General features: G+C 42.6%; 1 protein-coding gene across 1 annotated transcript in view; it reads right to left on the bottom strand.

The window, feature by feature from the left end:
- Nucleotides 1-16323, bottom strand: part of ZDHHC2 (zDHHC palmitoyltransferase 2) — a 71343-nt gene extending 55020 nt beyond the window's left edge. Inside the window, 1 exon segment of the mRNA XM_017867202.1 lies at nt 16167-16323. Within this exon segment, the coding sequence (XP_017722691.1) occupies nt 16167-16311 (145 nt within the window). The 5' untranslated portion in view covers nt 16312-16323.
- Between the last annotated feature and the right edge of the window lie 711 nt (nt 16324-17034).

Genomic DNA, 17034 nt, shown 5'->3' with positions numbered 1-17034 from the left:
GAATTGAGTTCAAATTGAGGTGTCGGCAGGGTTGGTTTCTTCCTAGGTCTCTCTCCTTCGCTTGCAATGACCACCTCCCCTCTGCATGTTTATGTCATTTTCCCTCCACGACTCTCTGTATCCAAATTTCTTCTTTTAAGGACGGCAAGTCATGTTGGGTAAGGGCTTACTCTGATGACCTCGTTTTAATTTAATTATTTCTTTAAAGACCCTTTATCCAAATAAATTCTGAAGTCCTGGAGTTCAGTACTTTCACCTAAGAATTTTGGAGGCATGGAATACAGCTTGCAGCATCCTCCAAAATCAGACTGCAGCTTTACAGGAGCATTTGCTGAACGCCCTCTGTGCCAGGAATTTGTGCAGCCTTGACCACCCAGATTTAATCAATCTTTCTGCCTCAGCCTCCTGAGTAGCTGGGACCACAGGTGCATGCCACCATACCCTGCTAATTTATAATTTTATTTATTTTTTGTAGAGATAGGGTCTCCCTATGTTGTCTAGGCTGTTCTCCAGCTCCTGGGCTCAAGTGATTCTCCCGCATCAGCCTCCCAAAGTGCTGGCATGACAGGCATGAGCTACCGCACCTGGCCTTGTGCTCAATTCTTTCAATGTTGATCTCATTTAAACCTTCCAACAATCTGTGAGGTTGGTATTATTATCATTTCAAATGCTGAGAAGACAGTCTCACAGCGGTATGACTTCTAAAGTCATCCAACTCATGATAGGATCTACATATAGTCCTGTTTGGCCCCAAAACTCATGCAAGGATTCTGTGTGGCCTCCCAGGATCTGTGACATCGGATGCCTCCCAGCCACTGGGCTGCTTTGTCCTGGGCAGCCGTTCCCTTCCTTGCTTGCTCCCATTTCTTGGTCTGTGTTTGATACTCTTGCCACTCCCTGCTACTTCTGATCTGGGTCACTCTAGAAAGTAGGGTTTAAAACGTCCTCTTCTTGTCACCCTTGCTCCACCAACCAACTTAAAACCTCTGCAAACATATAATTTTACAAACTTTGGATACAAAAAATTCAAATATTTGGCCATATTTCAGGATAGTACCTGAATATGGACTCGCCTAACCATCCCACTTCCAAGAATTTGGGGAGGAACAGGGCTCTGGGTTCCTAGAGGAACAGTAAAATGATGATACTAGAAAGAGTTAAGAGATGGAATAGGGGCTTCCTGACCTCCATCCTCAGCAGAAGAGAGGAGGAATGATAATTACTCCAGTTTGTACTACACAGGCACACTCCTAAAACACATACCTCACATGTAGACACTGACATTAAGGGAGACAGAATATGGATCTGTCCAGGATGGTAACTCTTAATCCTTACATTTATGAAAGTCTCCATGTTGTGTTTCTCTCCCCACCCAATCAGCAACATCATTTCTTTATTATTATAATTTACTGCATTGAGAAGACTTGAGATCTACTCTCTTAAATAACTGTAAGTGCATAATACCGTATTGTTGAGTATAGGCACAAGGATGTAGAGCAGATCTCTAGAACTTACTCAACTAACATAACTGAAACTTTATACCTACTGAACCGCAGCCCACCCCCATCTCCTTCTCCCTCCAGCCCCTGGCAACCACCAAACGGTCCGTTTCTTTTAGTTGACTATTTTAGATACCTCATACAAGCAGAATAATGCAGTATCTGTCCTTCTGTGACTGGCTTTTTCTCATTTAGCCCAAAGTCTTCCAGGTTCATCCATGTTGTCACAAGTGGTGGCATTCGACATCATTTCTATAGCAATTTGATGACCAAATCATTGCTCTAAATAGCTAAGCAGCTCCACCCGACAGAAACAGATGGTGTAAAATCTAACTTATCTAATTGAAGGCTGGGTACACATTTACTGAAAGTTTGTATTTAAATCATTAGGAATATGTGGGTCTTTCAATCTATCGGTTCTGAAAAAGGAATAAAGACATCACCTCATAACGATGGCCCTGAAAAACTCACTGCCACTTTCATCTTGGCAAAGGGAAGGACAATTTCGGAATCACTGACTGCACTAAGCAATGTAGATAAACACGGAAATCTGATCTCAGGGCTGGTCCCCTGATCTTAGTGTCCTCATTTCAAAGCTTACTCAATGGAATCCTATAATCCCTGTCTCAGATTAAAATAGAAGAGGCTCCCAGTGCCAGCAAGCTGTGCAGATCTGAGAGCAGGTGTAAGTTTTACTTCTCCTGTTCAGATACAGTTGTATGGATCCTTCCTTTTCCACACATGGCTACAACTCAACTCCAAGTTCCTACAATCACTGAATCTTTTCATCTCCCAGCCCCTTCCTTTCCAATTCCAGATGCCCTTCTTGAGGAAAGACCAGCCAGGCCATGACTGACTCCTTAGAACCTTGTAAGTCTATGGTGGATCAACACCCTCAACAAAGATCTGCCTGCTTTCCACATAACGGTTGTCTGTGATCAAGGGAAACGGCAACTAGAGATTTACGTCCTGAAATACTCCCCTTATTAATCAGAATCAAAATTTGAGAATTGGAAGTGCCTCAATGATCATTTTGCCCAATGTAACAGTCAGCTTTCTTATATATGTGTGGATATATTTATTTATTGGTAGTATGCAAAAAGTCCCACATGTATATTGGTTATTTCATCATTTAAAAAATACATACAATCAAGTAGAAACAGTTTTTATAGAGTATTTTTTAATGTCCTTAGATCAGTTTCTTATTATCTGGTATACTCAGAATTATCATAGAGGACAATGTTGAGAGTTCTTTATTTTCATGATCAAATGTTAGCTATTTGATTTATCAAGCAGAAAAACCAATGCGTCTTTTCTGCATCTCCAAGGAAATAGGCAACGTTCTAAAACCATCTCGCAGGGTTAGGAGCTATATGTTGAGTACTATACGACCAGAGTACAAGCACATTTAACACATTTAAAAATTAAGCCAATTATTTCTAGGTTCATAAAACTATTTGACACTTATGAGTACTTTACAACTCTCCAGAGAAAGAAACTATGTAAGGATGTAATTCCAACCTTTGTCTTTATGAGCTCATTGGAATAAAATTTCCAGTGGCACACCTGAAGAGATGAATCCAAAGATTTAAACCAACACTAGCACCAGCAGTAACTGCTGGACAATAGCACTAGGTCACAATATCCATTAAAACATTCAAGAGTATCCAGCTATTCACTAGCTCACCCTTCAGGATCGGGTCATTGAGAAGCACCATTTTGTTCTGTAACTTCACTGTCATACATTCATAAAGTAAACATACACAACTTTTCTTTGATCCCAGCTGGAATTATAAAATGCCTTTCTCTTCTTATTTGCAGCAAATCATACTCTCGCTCAACATTGCATTCACCTACAGCACGAGCCCAATCTCTCTGACAGCAATTGCTGAAACAGTATGTATATTCAGTCACAGCCAAAATAAATTTGACATTGTCATTATCTGGCCACCCACAGTTGAAAGATTTCCAGGACTACTGCTTAAAGACACAACATATTGTAATAGTGTAATATTATACAAGTACCACCTGCTTACATACGAGATGTATTCGCTAACGTAAGTGAGAAGTTCTAAAAAAATTATGCAAGGAATTGAAGAATCCAGTCATCAATATTTGGAATGAGTCCCTTCCTCTGCTCAATGTGTAAGTAGCATCTCGGGTTTCCTGCCTGTCTCTCTCCCCTAATTTTACATATGGATTTATGCTTTCTCTCACTAAAATCATTTCACTTACTCTGGGTCTTTGGGCAAAACAAAAACCTTGCTCTTCATTTATAAACCATGTTCAGTCCCCGTGCTGTGGATCAGAATCTAGTTCATGATTAACACCATACATTCACGATGCATTCATGTCATATTTCCCCCTCCTCCTCACTCGCTCCTGTTTACCAGTTTGCGTACCATTTCCACTTGCTAATATGTTCTTTCAAGATTAAATTTCCATCTGTCATTTATATGCTCTGGACTCTCTGGCTACTCAAAAACATTGTTGAATTCCTGCCTTTGTACAGTAAGCCACACGCTCTCGAGTTTTCTGCCCTGGGCATGCCTGACGACCAGCACTCTCATAAGGAACACACTACGCATAATGAAGGCCACCATATGGGCAACACAGGATTCTTCACGATCCCCTGCCCATCAGCTTTTCTGGTGAACCACGAAATGGCAAGATGGTAAAAACAAAAAAACAAAAAATCAAAACAAACCAAAAACCTGCTGCAGTGACATTGATACATCTCATGGATACCTCTAGAGACCTTCAAATTTGGACATGTTTACAAGGGCATACACAGGTTTCTCTGGAATGACACTTCCATCAAAAATCACCTGCTCCAGAAAAACAGTATGGTGTTCCCAAAAAATTAAACACAGAATTACCACATGACTGACCAATTCCACTCTTAGGTATCTACAAAAGAATTTAAAGCAGGGACTCCAACAGGTATTTCTATATACTGTTCAGAGCAGCATTATTCACAATAGCCAAAAAGGTAGACACAACTCAAACCACCATTAATGGATAAACAACATCTGATATACACATACCATGAAATGTTATTCAGCCTTTGAAAAAATGAAATTCTCACATATGTTACTCTGAAGATATTATATAAATGCAATAAACTAGACGCAAAAGGATAAATATTGTATGATTCCACTCATAGGAGCGACCTGGAACAGTCGGACTCATGGAGGCAGAAAGTAGAACGGTGGCTGCCAGGGGCCAGGGAGGGAAGAATGAGAGTTAGTGTTAACCGCACAGCAATGCAGTTTGGGAAGATGACAAAGTTGGAAAATGGACAGTAGTGATGATCGCACAGCATTTTGACTGTACTTAATGACACTAACCTGTATACTTAAAAATGGTTAAAATGGAAAATTTTTATGTTATCGATATTTTACCACAATAAAAAATAAAAAAGTCATCTGCTCTAGAGCTTATTCTCAAACCACAAATTAAGTTAAAAATCAACATTATCTAAAGTTTTCTCACCTCTGGTCATTTCCATGCTGAAAAGTTTTCATTGTTGTTTAATAGCTCAAAAAAATAACAGAAGTGATAAGCAGAGAAAAACAAAGGTTAGCTGAGCTGTGTATGCCTAGCTAGGCATTTCCGCATGCTAAGTGGCTCATTCATGAGTCTCCCCAGATTCTCAGTGCTTGAGATTCAAAAGAATGCCCAGCCAAAATTCCAGTCTTCCTTGACCTTTTGCAGTCAATAGGAAATAGATGAAAGAGAATGTAAAATCCTCAGACTCCAAGGGTTTTGGATAGTAGCTTGATATGTGTATCTATCTTGGATATACTGCCTTAAATCAGAGATAAATTATATTCTGTATACTCTAAGAAAGCTGAGACAAGGAAAAAGACAATTGAAACATATGTTAGAAGGTCTTTTAAATCTAAAAGGGTAACAATTTAGCACATTAAGGGCGGGTGGGGGTTAATTGTCTGAAAACTACTAAAATGGACTACAGTTATCTCTAGAAAGTGCTGTTGGAGTGTTTCCTGCAAACGCATTTCACTTTTTTTGGTGATTATTTTATAAGTATACTGGGACAAAAATTTTACATTCTAAATTGTTCTTATTTTTTTTTTACTATAGATATATGAGGATATTACCTACTCTATTACACTTACAAAGATAATTTATCTTTTAAAATTCCAAGTGAGTTCTACAATTAATTTTATCGTCTAAATTCTCATTACGGATAACATTTTAATGTCCAGAAAGAAAAAAGGGTTTTTTATTGTTATATGTGAAACCATAAAAATATTACCAGCTTGTTTATACCCATCTGGATGATCTAACAGTAAAAAGCCAAAATAGATAATCCTCTCATACAGGATTCAACATTCTTTGTTGCTTGAGATGTCCACCCTGCTCAGCTCAAACTGAACAAGTTGAGCTGGCACTCATCCTTTGATTCATTGAAGAAACATATGTCCCAAATGTTACTATGTGTTAATATTTGTGTTAGGCACCAGGGCTATAAGGGTGCATAAACCAGACATGGTTACCGCTCATGAAATTTTCTGTAAATTATTTTCAGATAATAAGAAAAGTTAAGCTTGCCTTTTAAATTTGGATTGAATTAATTCAGATATCCCAGCAACTCGTACACTGGTATACGAGATTCTTTTCGGTAACCTTGTAAGTTACACTGAAAGTCATCGGAGTCAGTAATAAGTTCAAACAAGGGTTCAATGTGCACACTGTTAAATTCTCAGTCCTCCCCCACTTGATGGGCCAGTACATGTGGCAATGTTGACTCCTCCCTCCTCCTTGATACCCTTTCCTCCCCAGGCTTCAGGACACCACACTCTCTCAGTTTTCCTTTCCTTCACTGGGCGCTCCTTCTCAGTCTTCTTTGCTGATTCCCACTCATCTCCTGAACTCTCAGTGTTGGTCATCTTTGGTCCATTTCTCTGCTCATTTACATTCTCACATGTGGTAGAACAAATGTACCCAGTGCCAAGTCTTTAAATCCACTTATATGCCGAAGACTCCCGAATTTATTCCCACATTCTATACCTCTCTCCCAAACACCAACTTCATGTGTGCAACCGCTCACTCAGCATCTCTATCTCACGACAGCACATTCATTCCAGATCTAATGCAACCCTCCACACCACCTAACTGATGCCTTCTGCCTATCACCCTTTCGGTTTTTTGGGTCAAAAACAATGGAATCATTTTTGACTCCTTTCTTTCTTACACAACTCAAATCTGTCTGTAACTTCTGCTGTCGCTACTGTAAACATACGTCCAGAATCTGATCACCTCTCACCATTTCCAATGCCCATGCCATGGTTTGACACGATCATCGCTCATCTGGATTGATGCAGTAGCCTAGGTCCACAGCGGCCAGAAAGATCTTTTCAAATCTAAGTCACAGCACATCACCTCTGTACTCAACACCCTGCAGTGGATTCTCACGTCACTCCAAGTAAACCCAAAGTCCTCACAGTGGCCTCTGACCTGAGGCCCTCCATGATCTCTGCTTTCTCCCCACATCTCTGACCTATCACCTACTTCCCTTTCCCTTGCTCACTACAATTCAGCCAAAATGACCTCCTTGCTCTTCCTCAAACATGCTGGGCTGACCCCTGCCTCTGTGTTGTAAATCAAAGTCCCTTGGCCTGAGATACCTTTCTCCGCAATACCCGCATGGTTAAATCTTTCAGCTCCTTCAGTTCTCTGCTTAAATTTCATGAGTCCTTCTCCTTCTCTGGCCACTGCATTTAAAATCGAAATCTTCCTCTGGCATTCTCAGTCCTTCTTGCCCTTTTTGCTTTGTATCATGCCACTGATGATCCTCTAACAAATTATCTAATGTATTTACGTTTTTTATTCGTTTTCTGTCCCCTAATAAGAAATGTAAGCTCCAACATCTGTCAGTAGATATTTTTTGAATGAATAAATTAATAGGGTGTCCAGTGAATTATGTACGGTTAAAATGCATTCAGTTCTTGGATTTGTTAAAGGGCAAGTTTATGGGAGGCTACGGTGAATCACTACCCTCCTCCCTCCTTTGACTGGCATACAATTCTTTGTTCTGCATATTTTTCAGTAGGTACTAGTTCTGGAATAAGTTGCATTTTATTAAAATATGTTATAATTAAGAACTTGATTAAGTCAAACTGGTCCCTGCCCTATATCTTTTCCCATTTACTGACCTCTCTGGAGATGCCCTGGCTAATCACTAGTCATAGTTAAGTACATAAATCCCTGACTGTCTTTCTTCCTAAAACAGGTCACATGGAGTTGCCCATTTAGTAGTAACTTGATCACAAATTAGCCCCTGGAATTTGGAGCAAGCTTATGACTTTCAGTTTGAGACTCATAATTGAAATCTTTTTCATGCTCTGCAATTGGCCTCAGGTGTCTCTCATTACAGCTCCAGCTCAGCTGTTCTGGAGTGGACAATCTTTCCCACTAAAATACTTCCAACATGCTATGTACATTACAAACACAATTCCAAATCACACCATTCCTCACATCCCTACAAATCTAGTGAAAAGCCATACTTCAATTCAGCTACTACCTCTTTGAGAGGACTCATGGGATCCAAAGGGATGAGGAATACAGTTCAGTCTGAATTTTAAGTCACCCTACTCCATACATACCCTTCAGATATGATGAAAATCCATTCACATAATACAATAAATACAGAGACAGAATTTAATGTTATCTGTACATAAGAAAATAGGTAAATCATGACAAAGCCATTCTGGTTTCTCAAATTTCTCTGAATTATAATCACATAAAATTCTTGACACTATATGACCTTATTTTTATAAGGATTATATCTTTTGTAACATGATCATGGAGATAGACAACTACCTTGAAGCTATTTTATTATCTGAATGCTTGGTTTTAAAAGAATTAAAGTTTTTTAAATTATTGTTTGGTGTACATTTTGCTGATGAACTCCTCTGCACCCTTCTGTTCCTCTGGGCCGGCAATGCTAGTGAATAAAAGGTCTAATTAATTTAAATATGGCAGGAATGTTTAATTGTACACTTCACGTGAGGAGAAACTTCAGGATACCAGGAAGAAGTACTGGCAAAGAAATAAAACCCAGCCAACTATAAAAGCACTTATTCATTTGCATCTTTAAAATGTAATCCAATCAATAACATACCTCGAATGAGCTACCATTAAGGATGCACTTTAGAGTCAAGTGCTAAGATGACAAATGCAGCATATATTTTCACTTACGAGTATCTCTCAAACAAAAATGGATTTTATAACACTTCAGGCAACTAATATTTATAACTGAATTTAACAGTCATAGCCAGACAAAACGTCAAATTAGGAAAAATGCTACATAAATGATATAAAGTGTGATATTATCATTTGGAAAGGAAAATTCTCAAGCAATCATGTCTGGTTTCTTTACAGCTATCCTATTCTTCTTAAGAAATCAGAGCATCTACCTCCTCCCCAGCGCCCCCTCCTCCTACCCCCCGCCTTGATAATTTCACCCTTTTCACTCTTGGCATTTGATGGAAACAACAATCAAGACAATTATAATAAAATTCCCTTAAAGGAATCAGGAAAAATTTTTCAACAATTTTCTAATGGACTATCAAAAACCTCATTCAATTATTTTATGCTTTCATTATAAATTCTCTGTAGTATTTCTAAATGGCAATATGTAATAACAGAATTCCACACAACATTAAAACTGTCTTTCTAATGATCTTTGGAATATTGTTTTCCCAACAGACAGCATTAAGAATCTATGCCATATTCTAATCTGTCATTCCGCAAGTTAGACAAGATAGAATTTCTACACTCATCATGAACAGTGCTGGAGTCTCAGGAGGCCCATGAATCCATCGCTTCCTGGAGAAGAGAAGGCTGGGTGATGCGATACATCTGTCAAAACACAGCGGTATAAATCAGCAGTATAAATTACAAAATGTAAGTATGGTTCTATTTTTCCGAGAAGGAAAATCACAAATTCTCCATCAAGATAAAAAATAAAAACAAATGAAACAAGAAAATCAATGAGGACCATCTCAGGGAGAACCCCTCGCCCCATATACACGCATCTCATGGAGAACCCCTCACCCCCATATATACTCATCTCTGGGATACATTTGTCGTTTTTCCCCGGCTAGCACACTTCTCACCACAGTAACGAATAAAGATCAAACACCTGAGCTCGCTGGACCATGCAGCCCGAGATGTGGGCGCAACGACCTCAGCCCTGCCAGCTGGACACTGTCCATGCTGGAATACTGGACCCGCTGTTACTAGGTTGGGGGAGCAGGGGTGGTTCCAGTGCTCTGTGGTGACCCTGCCAGGGAAGCAGCTCTTTCCAAAGGCCGTTCCTCAGGTGTAACGTCAGCTCCACTTCACCCACCCACCCTTGGTTTCTGTCCATTTCTAAGCTAAGCTCTCCAGGCTCGCCGTGGATTCAGAGAGTTGCATTCATGCCCATTTTCACCTGCCAGGTCACAGGCCCTGGGCCGAGAGCAGAGTAAAAGTGGCCCGAGCATTGGATAAGAAGTGAGGGAGCTAAAACAACCTCCTACTTCATAGCAGAGGCAAACACTGCTGCTTATAATCTTACTCTGAGACTACATCAACCACTAAATATATGTGGTAAGATCTATAACTTGACTTAAAATTCATTTCTACTTAGGTGTTCCCCAAAAGCTCTTTATACCTCCCTCATTGTTTATCCTTTTCCACTGGCCCGGCAGCCAACTCACATGTCTAGGAGTGAGACGTTTTGCTTTCCATTTCTGCTATCCGACCGCTCTGCTGTGGAAATAACATCCGGAAAGGTGGCAACCTCTCTCCTCATGCCCAAGCCAGCTAGAAAGCTTTGGTTTTGGGTTTTTTCCCAGAGGTTGTTTTTTTTTTTTTCTTGGCTATTAGGAAAAGATCTCTATTAAGTTCTCTTTTAAATTATTTCTGTGGCGGGAAATGCCTGGCAAGTAAATGCTTTTGAATGAACCCTACTCAAGCCCTTAAGAAGCTGCCTTCTTCCTAACCTCATGGAAACACACCTTCTCTAGAGACAATTAATTATCTTGATTTAAGAAACCATCCCGTCAGCTTCTGTTTAATTACTGGAAACATTCCTGCAAGCACCCATTGAACGGCACGGATGACATTCTTAGCCAGCAACTGCAAGCAAACTTTTCTACAATAAGCCTCACTTTAAACTGAAGTTTGACCCCTAGATCCTGTCCTCTCACTTATTCGCATTATACCACTGAATAAGACTAAGTAGAAACCACGAGATTCATTCATTCAACATTTATTGCGTATCTGTACCCGCTAAGACTGTGCTAATTGCCTTACATGTTTCTCTCTAATAGGGTTTAATAGCAAATAGTAATGTCGCATTGTCCAGTACATCAAAAGAAAAGGAAGCCTCTGACACACTGAATGGAGCCAAGAAAGCATTAAGCAGAGTCTTTTCTCTTACTCCCCTTCCGACCTGACCATTTACAGTAAACTAAAACGGCAGCACAGATCAAGAGTTTGGAACATATCATATTTTATACATTTGAATTTTTAATGTGAAGAAATGTTGAGTTTTTATCACCCTATTCACATAAATTCAAATCTTGAAAATATTCAACAATATCAAGAAAAGTCACAGAACTAATATATTTTGAATCATCACGCCAAAAGTAATAATTTCTTTTTAAAAAAAAATTTTTTTTTGAGACGGTCTCGCTCTGTCACCCAGGCTGAAGCGCAGTGGTGTGACCACGGCTCACTGCAGCCTCTGCCTTCTGGGTTCAAGCAATTTCTTCTGCCTCAGCTTCCCAGGCAGCTGGGACTACAGGCATGAACCACCACACCTGGCTAATATTTGTATTTTTTGGTAGAGATGGGGTTTCACTACGTTGGCCAGGCTGTCCTCAAACTCCTGACCTCAAGTGATCCTCCCACCTCGGCCTCCCGAAGGGCTGACATTACAAGTGTAAGGCACCGTGCTGGCCAACCAGTAATCACTTCTAAGGTGATTTGGGCATTAAATGTTTTGCATGCATCAGTTTTCTATGGATGTGCCTTATATTCCCCTTTAAACTATTTTAATATTTAAAACAGCTGGCAAAACCAAGTAACGGCAAAAACTGCGATTACTTTTACATCAACCTAATAGAACATCCGTATTCCCAAGATCTACTGCCTGTCCTTTTTTGTAAAAAATGCTTCATTGTCCTACACAGTTTTTAAAGTAGTAGTTTAAGTATCAGGAATATCAAGATATTAATAGTATAAAGCGACAGTTTAAATCAATAACAAGAATACATATCTTCTTCTGTGTAGCTCAAATTCGTTTCACGGTGGAAAACAAACGGGAGCCCCAGCAGACTCTATCCTTGAGCCTGCAGTGGCCTTGAATGAATGGCAGGTCCTAACTTCACAGAATCCAAGTGGGAGGCTTTATGTAATTTGTTCTCAGGGATGTTTGTTTGCTTGTTTGTGAAAACATGGCTGCGTATCTCTCAAACTGATCCCTAGGTATTATAATCACCGTGGAACATAATAGGCTGCAATCATTGCTGAGGGATGTTTATTAATAAAGACAGCAAAACTGTGAGTAAAACCTCAAGATCCCAGTGGTCTAACTTCCAACGTACTCCAAAGCTCAGCAAACTATTGCCCAAGGGCCAAGGTTGGCCAAATATTTTTGTTGAATAAAAGCCACGCCCATTTGTTAAAGTCTCTTCTATGGCCGCTCTCTACAACAGTAGAGCTGAGTGACTGGAACAGAGAACATATGGCTTGCAAAGCCAAAAACATTTACTATATAGCCCCAAACTACAAAGCCCTTTAAAACTCTGAAATTGTGTAAAGACTGTTGGCTTATTTGCAGAGCTCTGTCAACTCTTTGTAAACAATAATAAAGTTAAAAAGAGATGCTGAATAACTTCATTTGGCTGAGAGATTTGGAGAGGGGTTTGTTGGGAAAAGGAGACATCTGGATATCCGCATCACAGCACCTGAAGTCATAGCTGACACCGCTGCTAGGTAACTTGGAGGAAGAACATTGAACTTGTGGCAACTGTGGAATTTAGTTTAACTCTTTCACTTAAAAATACAGGAGGGATTAGCCTGGATGACCTTTAAGCTTTTCAATCTTCATGATTGTTTAAAATGAGGTAACTAAAACCATAAGCAAACTCAGAACCATGTGAGTGCAACATCATAATAAATGTCCCATAGCACCTGCCTAAGGAGCAGGAAAGTAATATATTTTAGAAAAATGGGAACTGAACTGGTTACACAAGGGTATGTGGAAGTTTCTTGTGTACTACTGACACTTTTCAGTAAATCTGAAATGAAGAAAATGGTTTGAAATACTTAAAACAATTTAAATGTTTGCACTTAAAAGGGGAAACTTCAGTGACCTTCTTCAACAAGTAAAGGTAACACAGCGGCAGCCATAAGGGACCTGTTAAAACATACCCAAACCAAGTCGTGTGCTGACGGAAGGGAGCATGCCTGAGGCTGCAGACCACCCTCACTCCCTCCCATAGCGCATCCTAAAGTTCCCCTTACAAATGTTACCTTCGAGTTTATCTTACTTGATGGAAATCAACCTCATATCTAAAGAGAGCAAGGACACAAAAGAAGCCAGCAGTGGAGAGAGGGACTGGAGGGACAGGGGAGAAGGAAAAGGAGTGGTAAAGGAAGGAAAGGATGGAGGGGGAGGAGTACGAATAGAAGAGCCTTGTTAATCAACAAACAAGATAAACGTGGTCCAAAGGATTAGCAGTATAACTGTCTTTTGTGATCTTTTCTTTGGCAGAACAGGAAGCTGACTTAACCAAAAATACTTGACTCTCACAGAATATATGTACATCCCATATATTTTACATACACACATATTCCAAAAGAGAGGTTATTTTATGAAATACAAACACTAAGCAAAAATTATGCTAACTGAAAAAGTGCCTAGAGAGCCACATACATCCACGTTGTTAAATATAGAAACTAACTGTAATGAGAATCATTATCTCCAGTTTCCAAGGATACCAGGATAAGCACTACTCCTAAATTGCAGTTCATTCAGCAAAGGGCACAGAATAATTTACATTCAGGGTCATGCCTAGCTGAGAGCAGATGTGGAAGGAGGACCAGGGTAAACCACCTTGTTTCTTCTATTCCATTTGCTACCTGATCCAGTTCCCAGCACCCGACCCCCACACTCTGGTCCCAACCTTGGCCAATGTTTTATGGAAGAAATTTGGAAAATCTGCTTGTAAATGGCAACTTCCAAGAGGAAAACAATCTTCAAAAGGCAGGGCAGTCCGAGATGTGATTAATGCTGGGGGTGGGGTGGGGCTGGTATTTCCATTTGCTTTGTCTGTGAAAAGGAAAGGAGGCTGGTTTTGTGTGTCAGTCACACTAGTCGCCATCTTTCCCAGTGCCTATGAGGAAACTGTACAGTTAATTTCAACTTCCTACTCAACCAAGGCTATGCAAAGCTTGCCACTCATAAACTGCCATGGTCTCTAGAATCAAATTCAGCTTCAACTTGTTCTTCCTTCTTAGACTCTAGAATCTGGATCTTTCTTAACAGTTACTTTTTGTTTCTACAGGAATAAACATATAAAAGCTACTTTCTGAAAACCTAAGAGATATTGCCTCTGAATCATTTATTTGTTTATTCAAGACCACTTACTGTTGCTTTCAATGTCGCAGGCATTGCGCCAGGCCAGGCAGACAGGCATTGAGCCAGGCAGGCAGGGACAAGAAGTGATAGGTAAGGTATCAATAATAGGCCATGACACTTAGGCAGTTTTAAAAAAGGCATTCTTCCTCTTAGTCAAATCGTCACTTACTAAAATAGTGATGTGGATTTTATGGATACTCGAGATTTGTTTTATATTCACAGAAAGTACATATGAACACATGATTCATATATAATAGCAATTTTTCCATTTAGTTCCTTCTCCATCACCTGCCTACCCAATATAATAGTAAGGCCTGCCATGTAGCACCTCAGCTAGGAGCAGACATCCTTCTAACGGGCAGAAAAGCTCCCTCTCCCTTCAAATGCTTCCTCTAAATGGACATGAGACACTGCCAAGATAAGCGTCTTAGCTTAATGTGATAATACAGGAGAATAAGCTATTTTGATAATGAAGCCCTTCCAGGATGTCCCTTCTTTGCAGGTTATAATGATACTGTTCACTGTCTTTAAGAGGATGAAGGTATGAAATACAACAAGGATCCCAACAGTTATGTAACAGATACAGTCCATCTCAATCCGGCAAGCTATTTTAATATTAACAGTTAATACAAAATTTCCCACACGTCCTTTCCTATATATTTTAGATGACTTGACAACCACATACCTAAATGCATTCTCATGATGATGCCTGTACAGCCTCATCTTTTCCTAACAGACTCAAGGTTTTTTTGGATTATTAAGCTTGTTTCTAAATCCCTTAAAGTAATAATAGCAAATTGTAAAGCTATCAAAACCATATAAAATAAAAGTTAGTCTCGGTTCTCTTAAAACTTACATCAGTGATTATTTTGATGTATCATTATGACACTTTCTCACAAGGAGCAGCATTTTGAGGTCAGATAGCTTCAGACAAGATTTTATGTCTGAATCTTGAGGCTTTGAAAATGCTGAGGTTGTGAAGGTTCAATGTAATAGGCCACTATTTAATCTTTTCCCTTGTCCCACCCAAAGCTAGCGCTTGGTGGGGCAAAAACACAGACACTTGGTTAGGTGGAGCACCAAACACAGAAAGCATTCACAAGTCACTGGCAGAAACGTCATTCTCTGTTTTAACATCTTTTTCTGATAACCCAGATCAGTTTTCATAAAACCTCTGTAGGTAGAAACCAGCTTACATTAAGTGACATCATTGTACTCCCTACTTGTGCATAATAATCAACTTTTTAAAAAAATTTAATCTTCAGCATTAGAAGTATCCTACCCACCAATTCAGGAACCTAGAACTTGGACTGCAGCCACTTGGCTCTCTGGATGTAAAAACCTTAGACGATCACCTCTTTTTTTCTCTCCCTACTGTTCAAACAACTAAATTATGGTTTAGTGTGATGCACATGTCCTCAAAAATACTTTCTAGTAGCTCACCTCCTCCACATCCTTTTTAACTAGAAAAGTGTCCAACTGGCAATCCTCAAATCACAAAAGCAGCAAAACGCCCGAGCGCTGTCACAAATTTTTAACGAGTGGATTGACGCCAACCAGCAAGGGATCCAGCTCCGCCGCCCAGGCCAGCACCCCCGCGCGGGTCTGGCGCAGCTCGGGGCCGGGCCCAGCTCGGAGCCCTTCAGCCCCCGGCGCACCTCGCCGGCCTCGGCCGCCCCTCTACACCGCGGTCCCGGGCACCGTCCGCCCCTCTAGGGGGTGTGGCCGGGGCGGCGGCGGTGAGCGGAAGGCGGCGGGAGGCTCGGCGACGAGTGCGGGGCGGAGGCGACACCGTAACCCGAGAGTTGGGGCGGAGGGGAGGGCGAGGGGCGTGCGCGTGCAAGAAGCTGCCCGAGGCTCCTTTTGGCAGCGGAGCCGGCCGGACGCGGCAGGTTGGCGGCGCCAGGGGCGCATCCGGGGGGCGAGAGCGGAGGCGCGGCTGAGCGTCCCGGGACAGTCGGGGTGGGCTGAGCTGGGGGCGCCGCGGCGGGGGGCGCACTCACCGATGCACAGCTGGATGGCGTAGGCGTAGTAGGACCAGCCGAGCAGGAGGGTGATGAACACCACCGGATCCAGTACCAGCACCCGCCGGCCACCAGCCGCCTGGCGCTGCTGCCCGGGCCCGAGGCGCGCATCTTCCAGCCGCATCCACCTGCCACAGCTCCGGCCGCCTGCCCGCGGCCTGGCTCGGGGCCGGGCTGGGCGCGCGGCACCCGTCCTGCCTGGAAGCGGGCTCGCTGGGCCCAGAGCGGCGGGGTGGCGCTGCGGCCACATAGCGCCGGCCCCGTGAGCGCTTAAAGCTCGCGCCATTACCCAGCACCCCGAGCCGGCGCCCGCGGAACTCGACCGGCTCCTCCAGGCGCCGGCGGAGGCGGCGGCTGGCGAGCGGACGGAACGAGGAGGGACGGAGGCGGGGCCGGGCCGAGGACGGCGGCGTTCGGGAGGCGCTGTGCTCCGCCCACCGGCCGTTCCCAGCCGCCCGGCCGGCCGTCGCCTGGCTTTGGGCCGGCTGCGCCCTCGGGCAGGCGCTCCTGCGCGCGGATCCCGGGGCCCACAGCTGCTGGGCCCCAGCCGCTCCGGCTCGGCCTCCTGGATTCGCCGGGGGCAGCAGGCCCGCGGCTGGCTTGGCGGCTGGTTCCCGGGGCGGAGGGGGCAGCGGCGGCCCCTCCCCAGGCGCCCGGCACTCGGGGCAGTTGGGTCGCGGGCGCTGTCGCGCTTGGTGCAGGGCTGGGGTCCGAGGCGGGGCCGGCGGAACAGCTGCTGCGCGCGGGACTCCGCGCCTGCCGCGACCCAGGCGCCCTGAGAAAGTCTGCAGCGCCGAGGCCCGCGTCCCCGAAGCCCGCTTGGAAACCTCGCGCTTCAACTTGCGGG

This window comes from Rhinopithecus bieti, unplaced genomic scaffold (genome assembly GCF_001698545.2).
Source record: "Rhinopithecus bieti isolate Rb0 unplaced genomic scaffold, ASM169854v2 scaffold_2888, whole genome shotgun sequence".
In the NCBI taxonomy this organism is placed as follows: Eukaryota; Metazoa; Chordata; class Mammalia; order Primates; family Cercopithecidae; genus Rhinopithecus; species Rhinopithecus bieti.
Note: the sequence above shows the minus strand (reverse complement) of the source record. Positions and strands in the feature narration are given on the sequence as shown.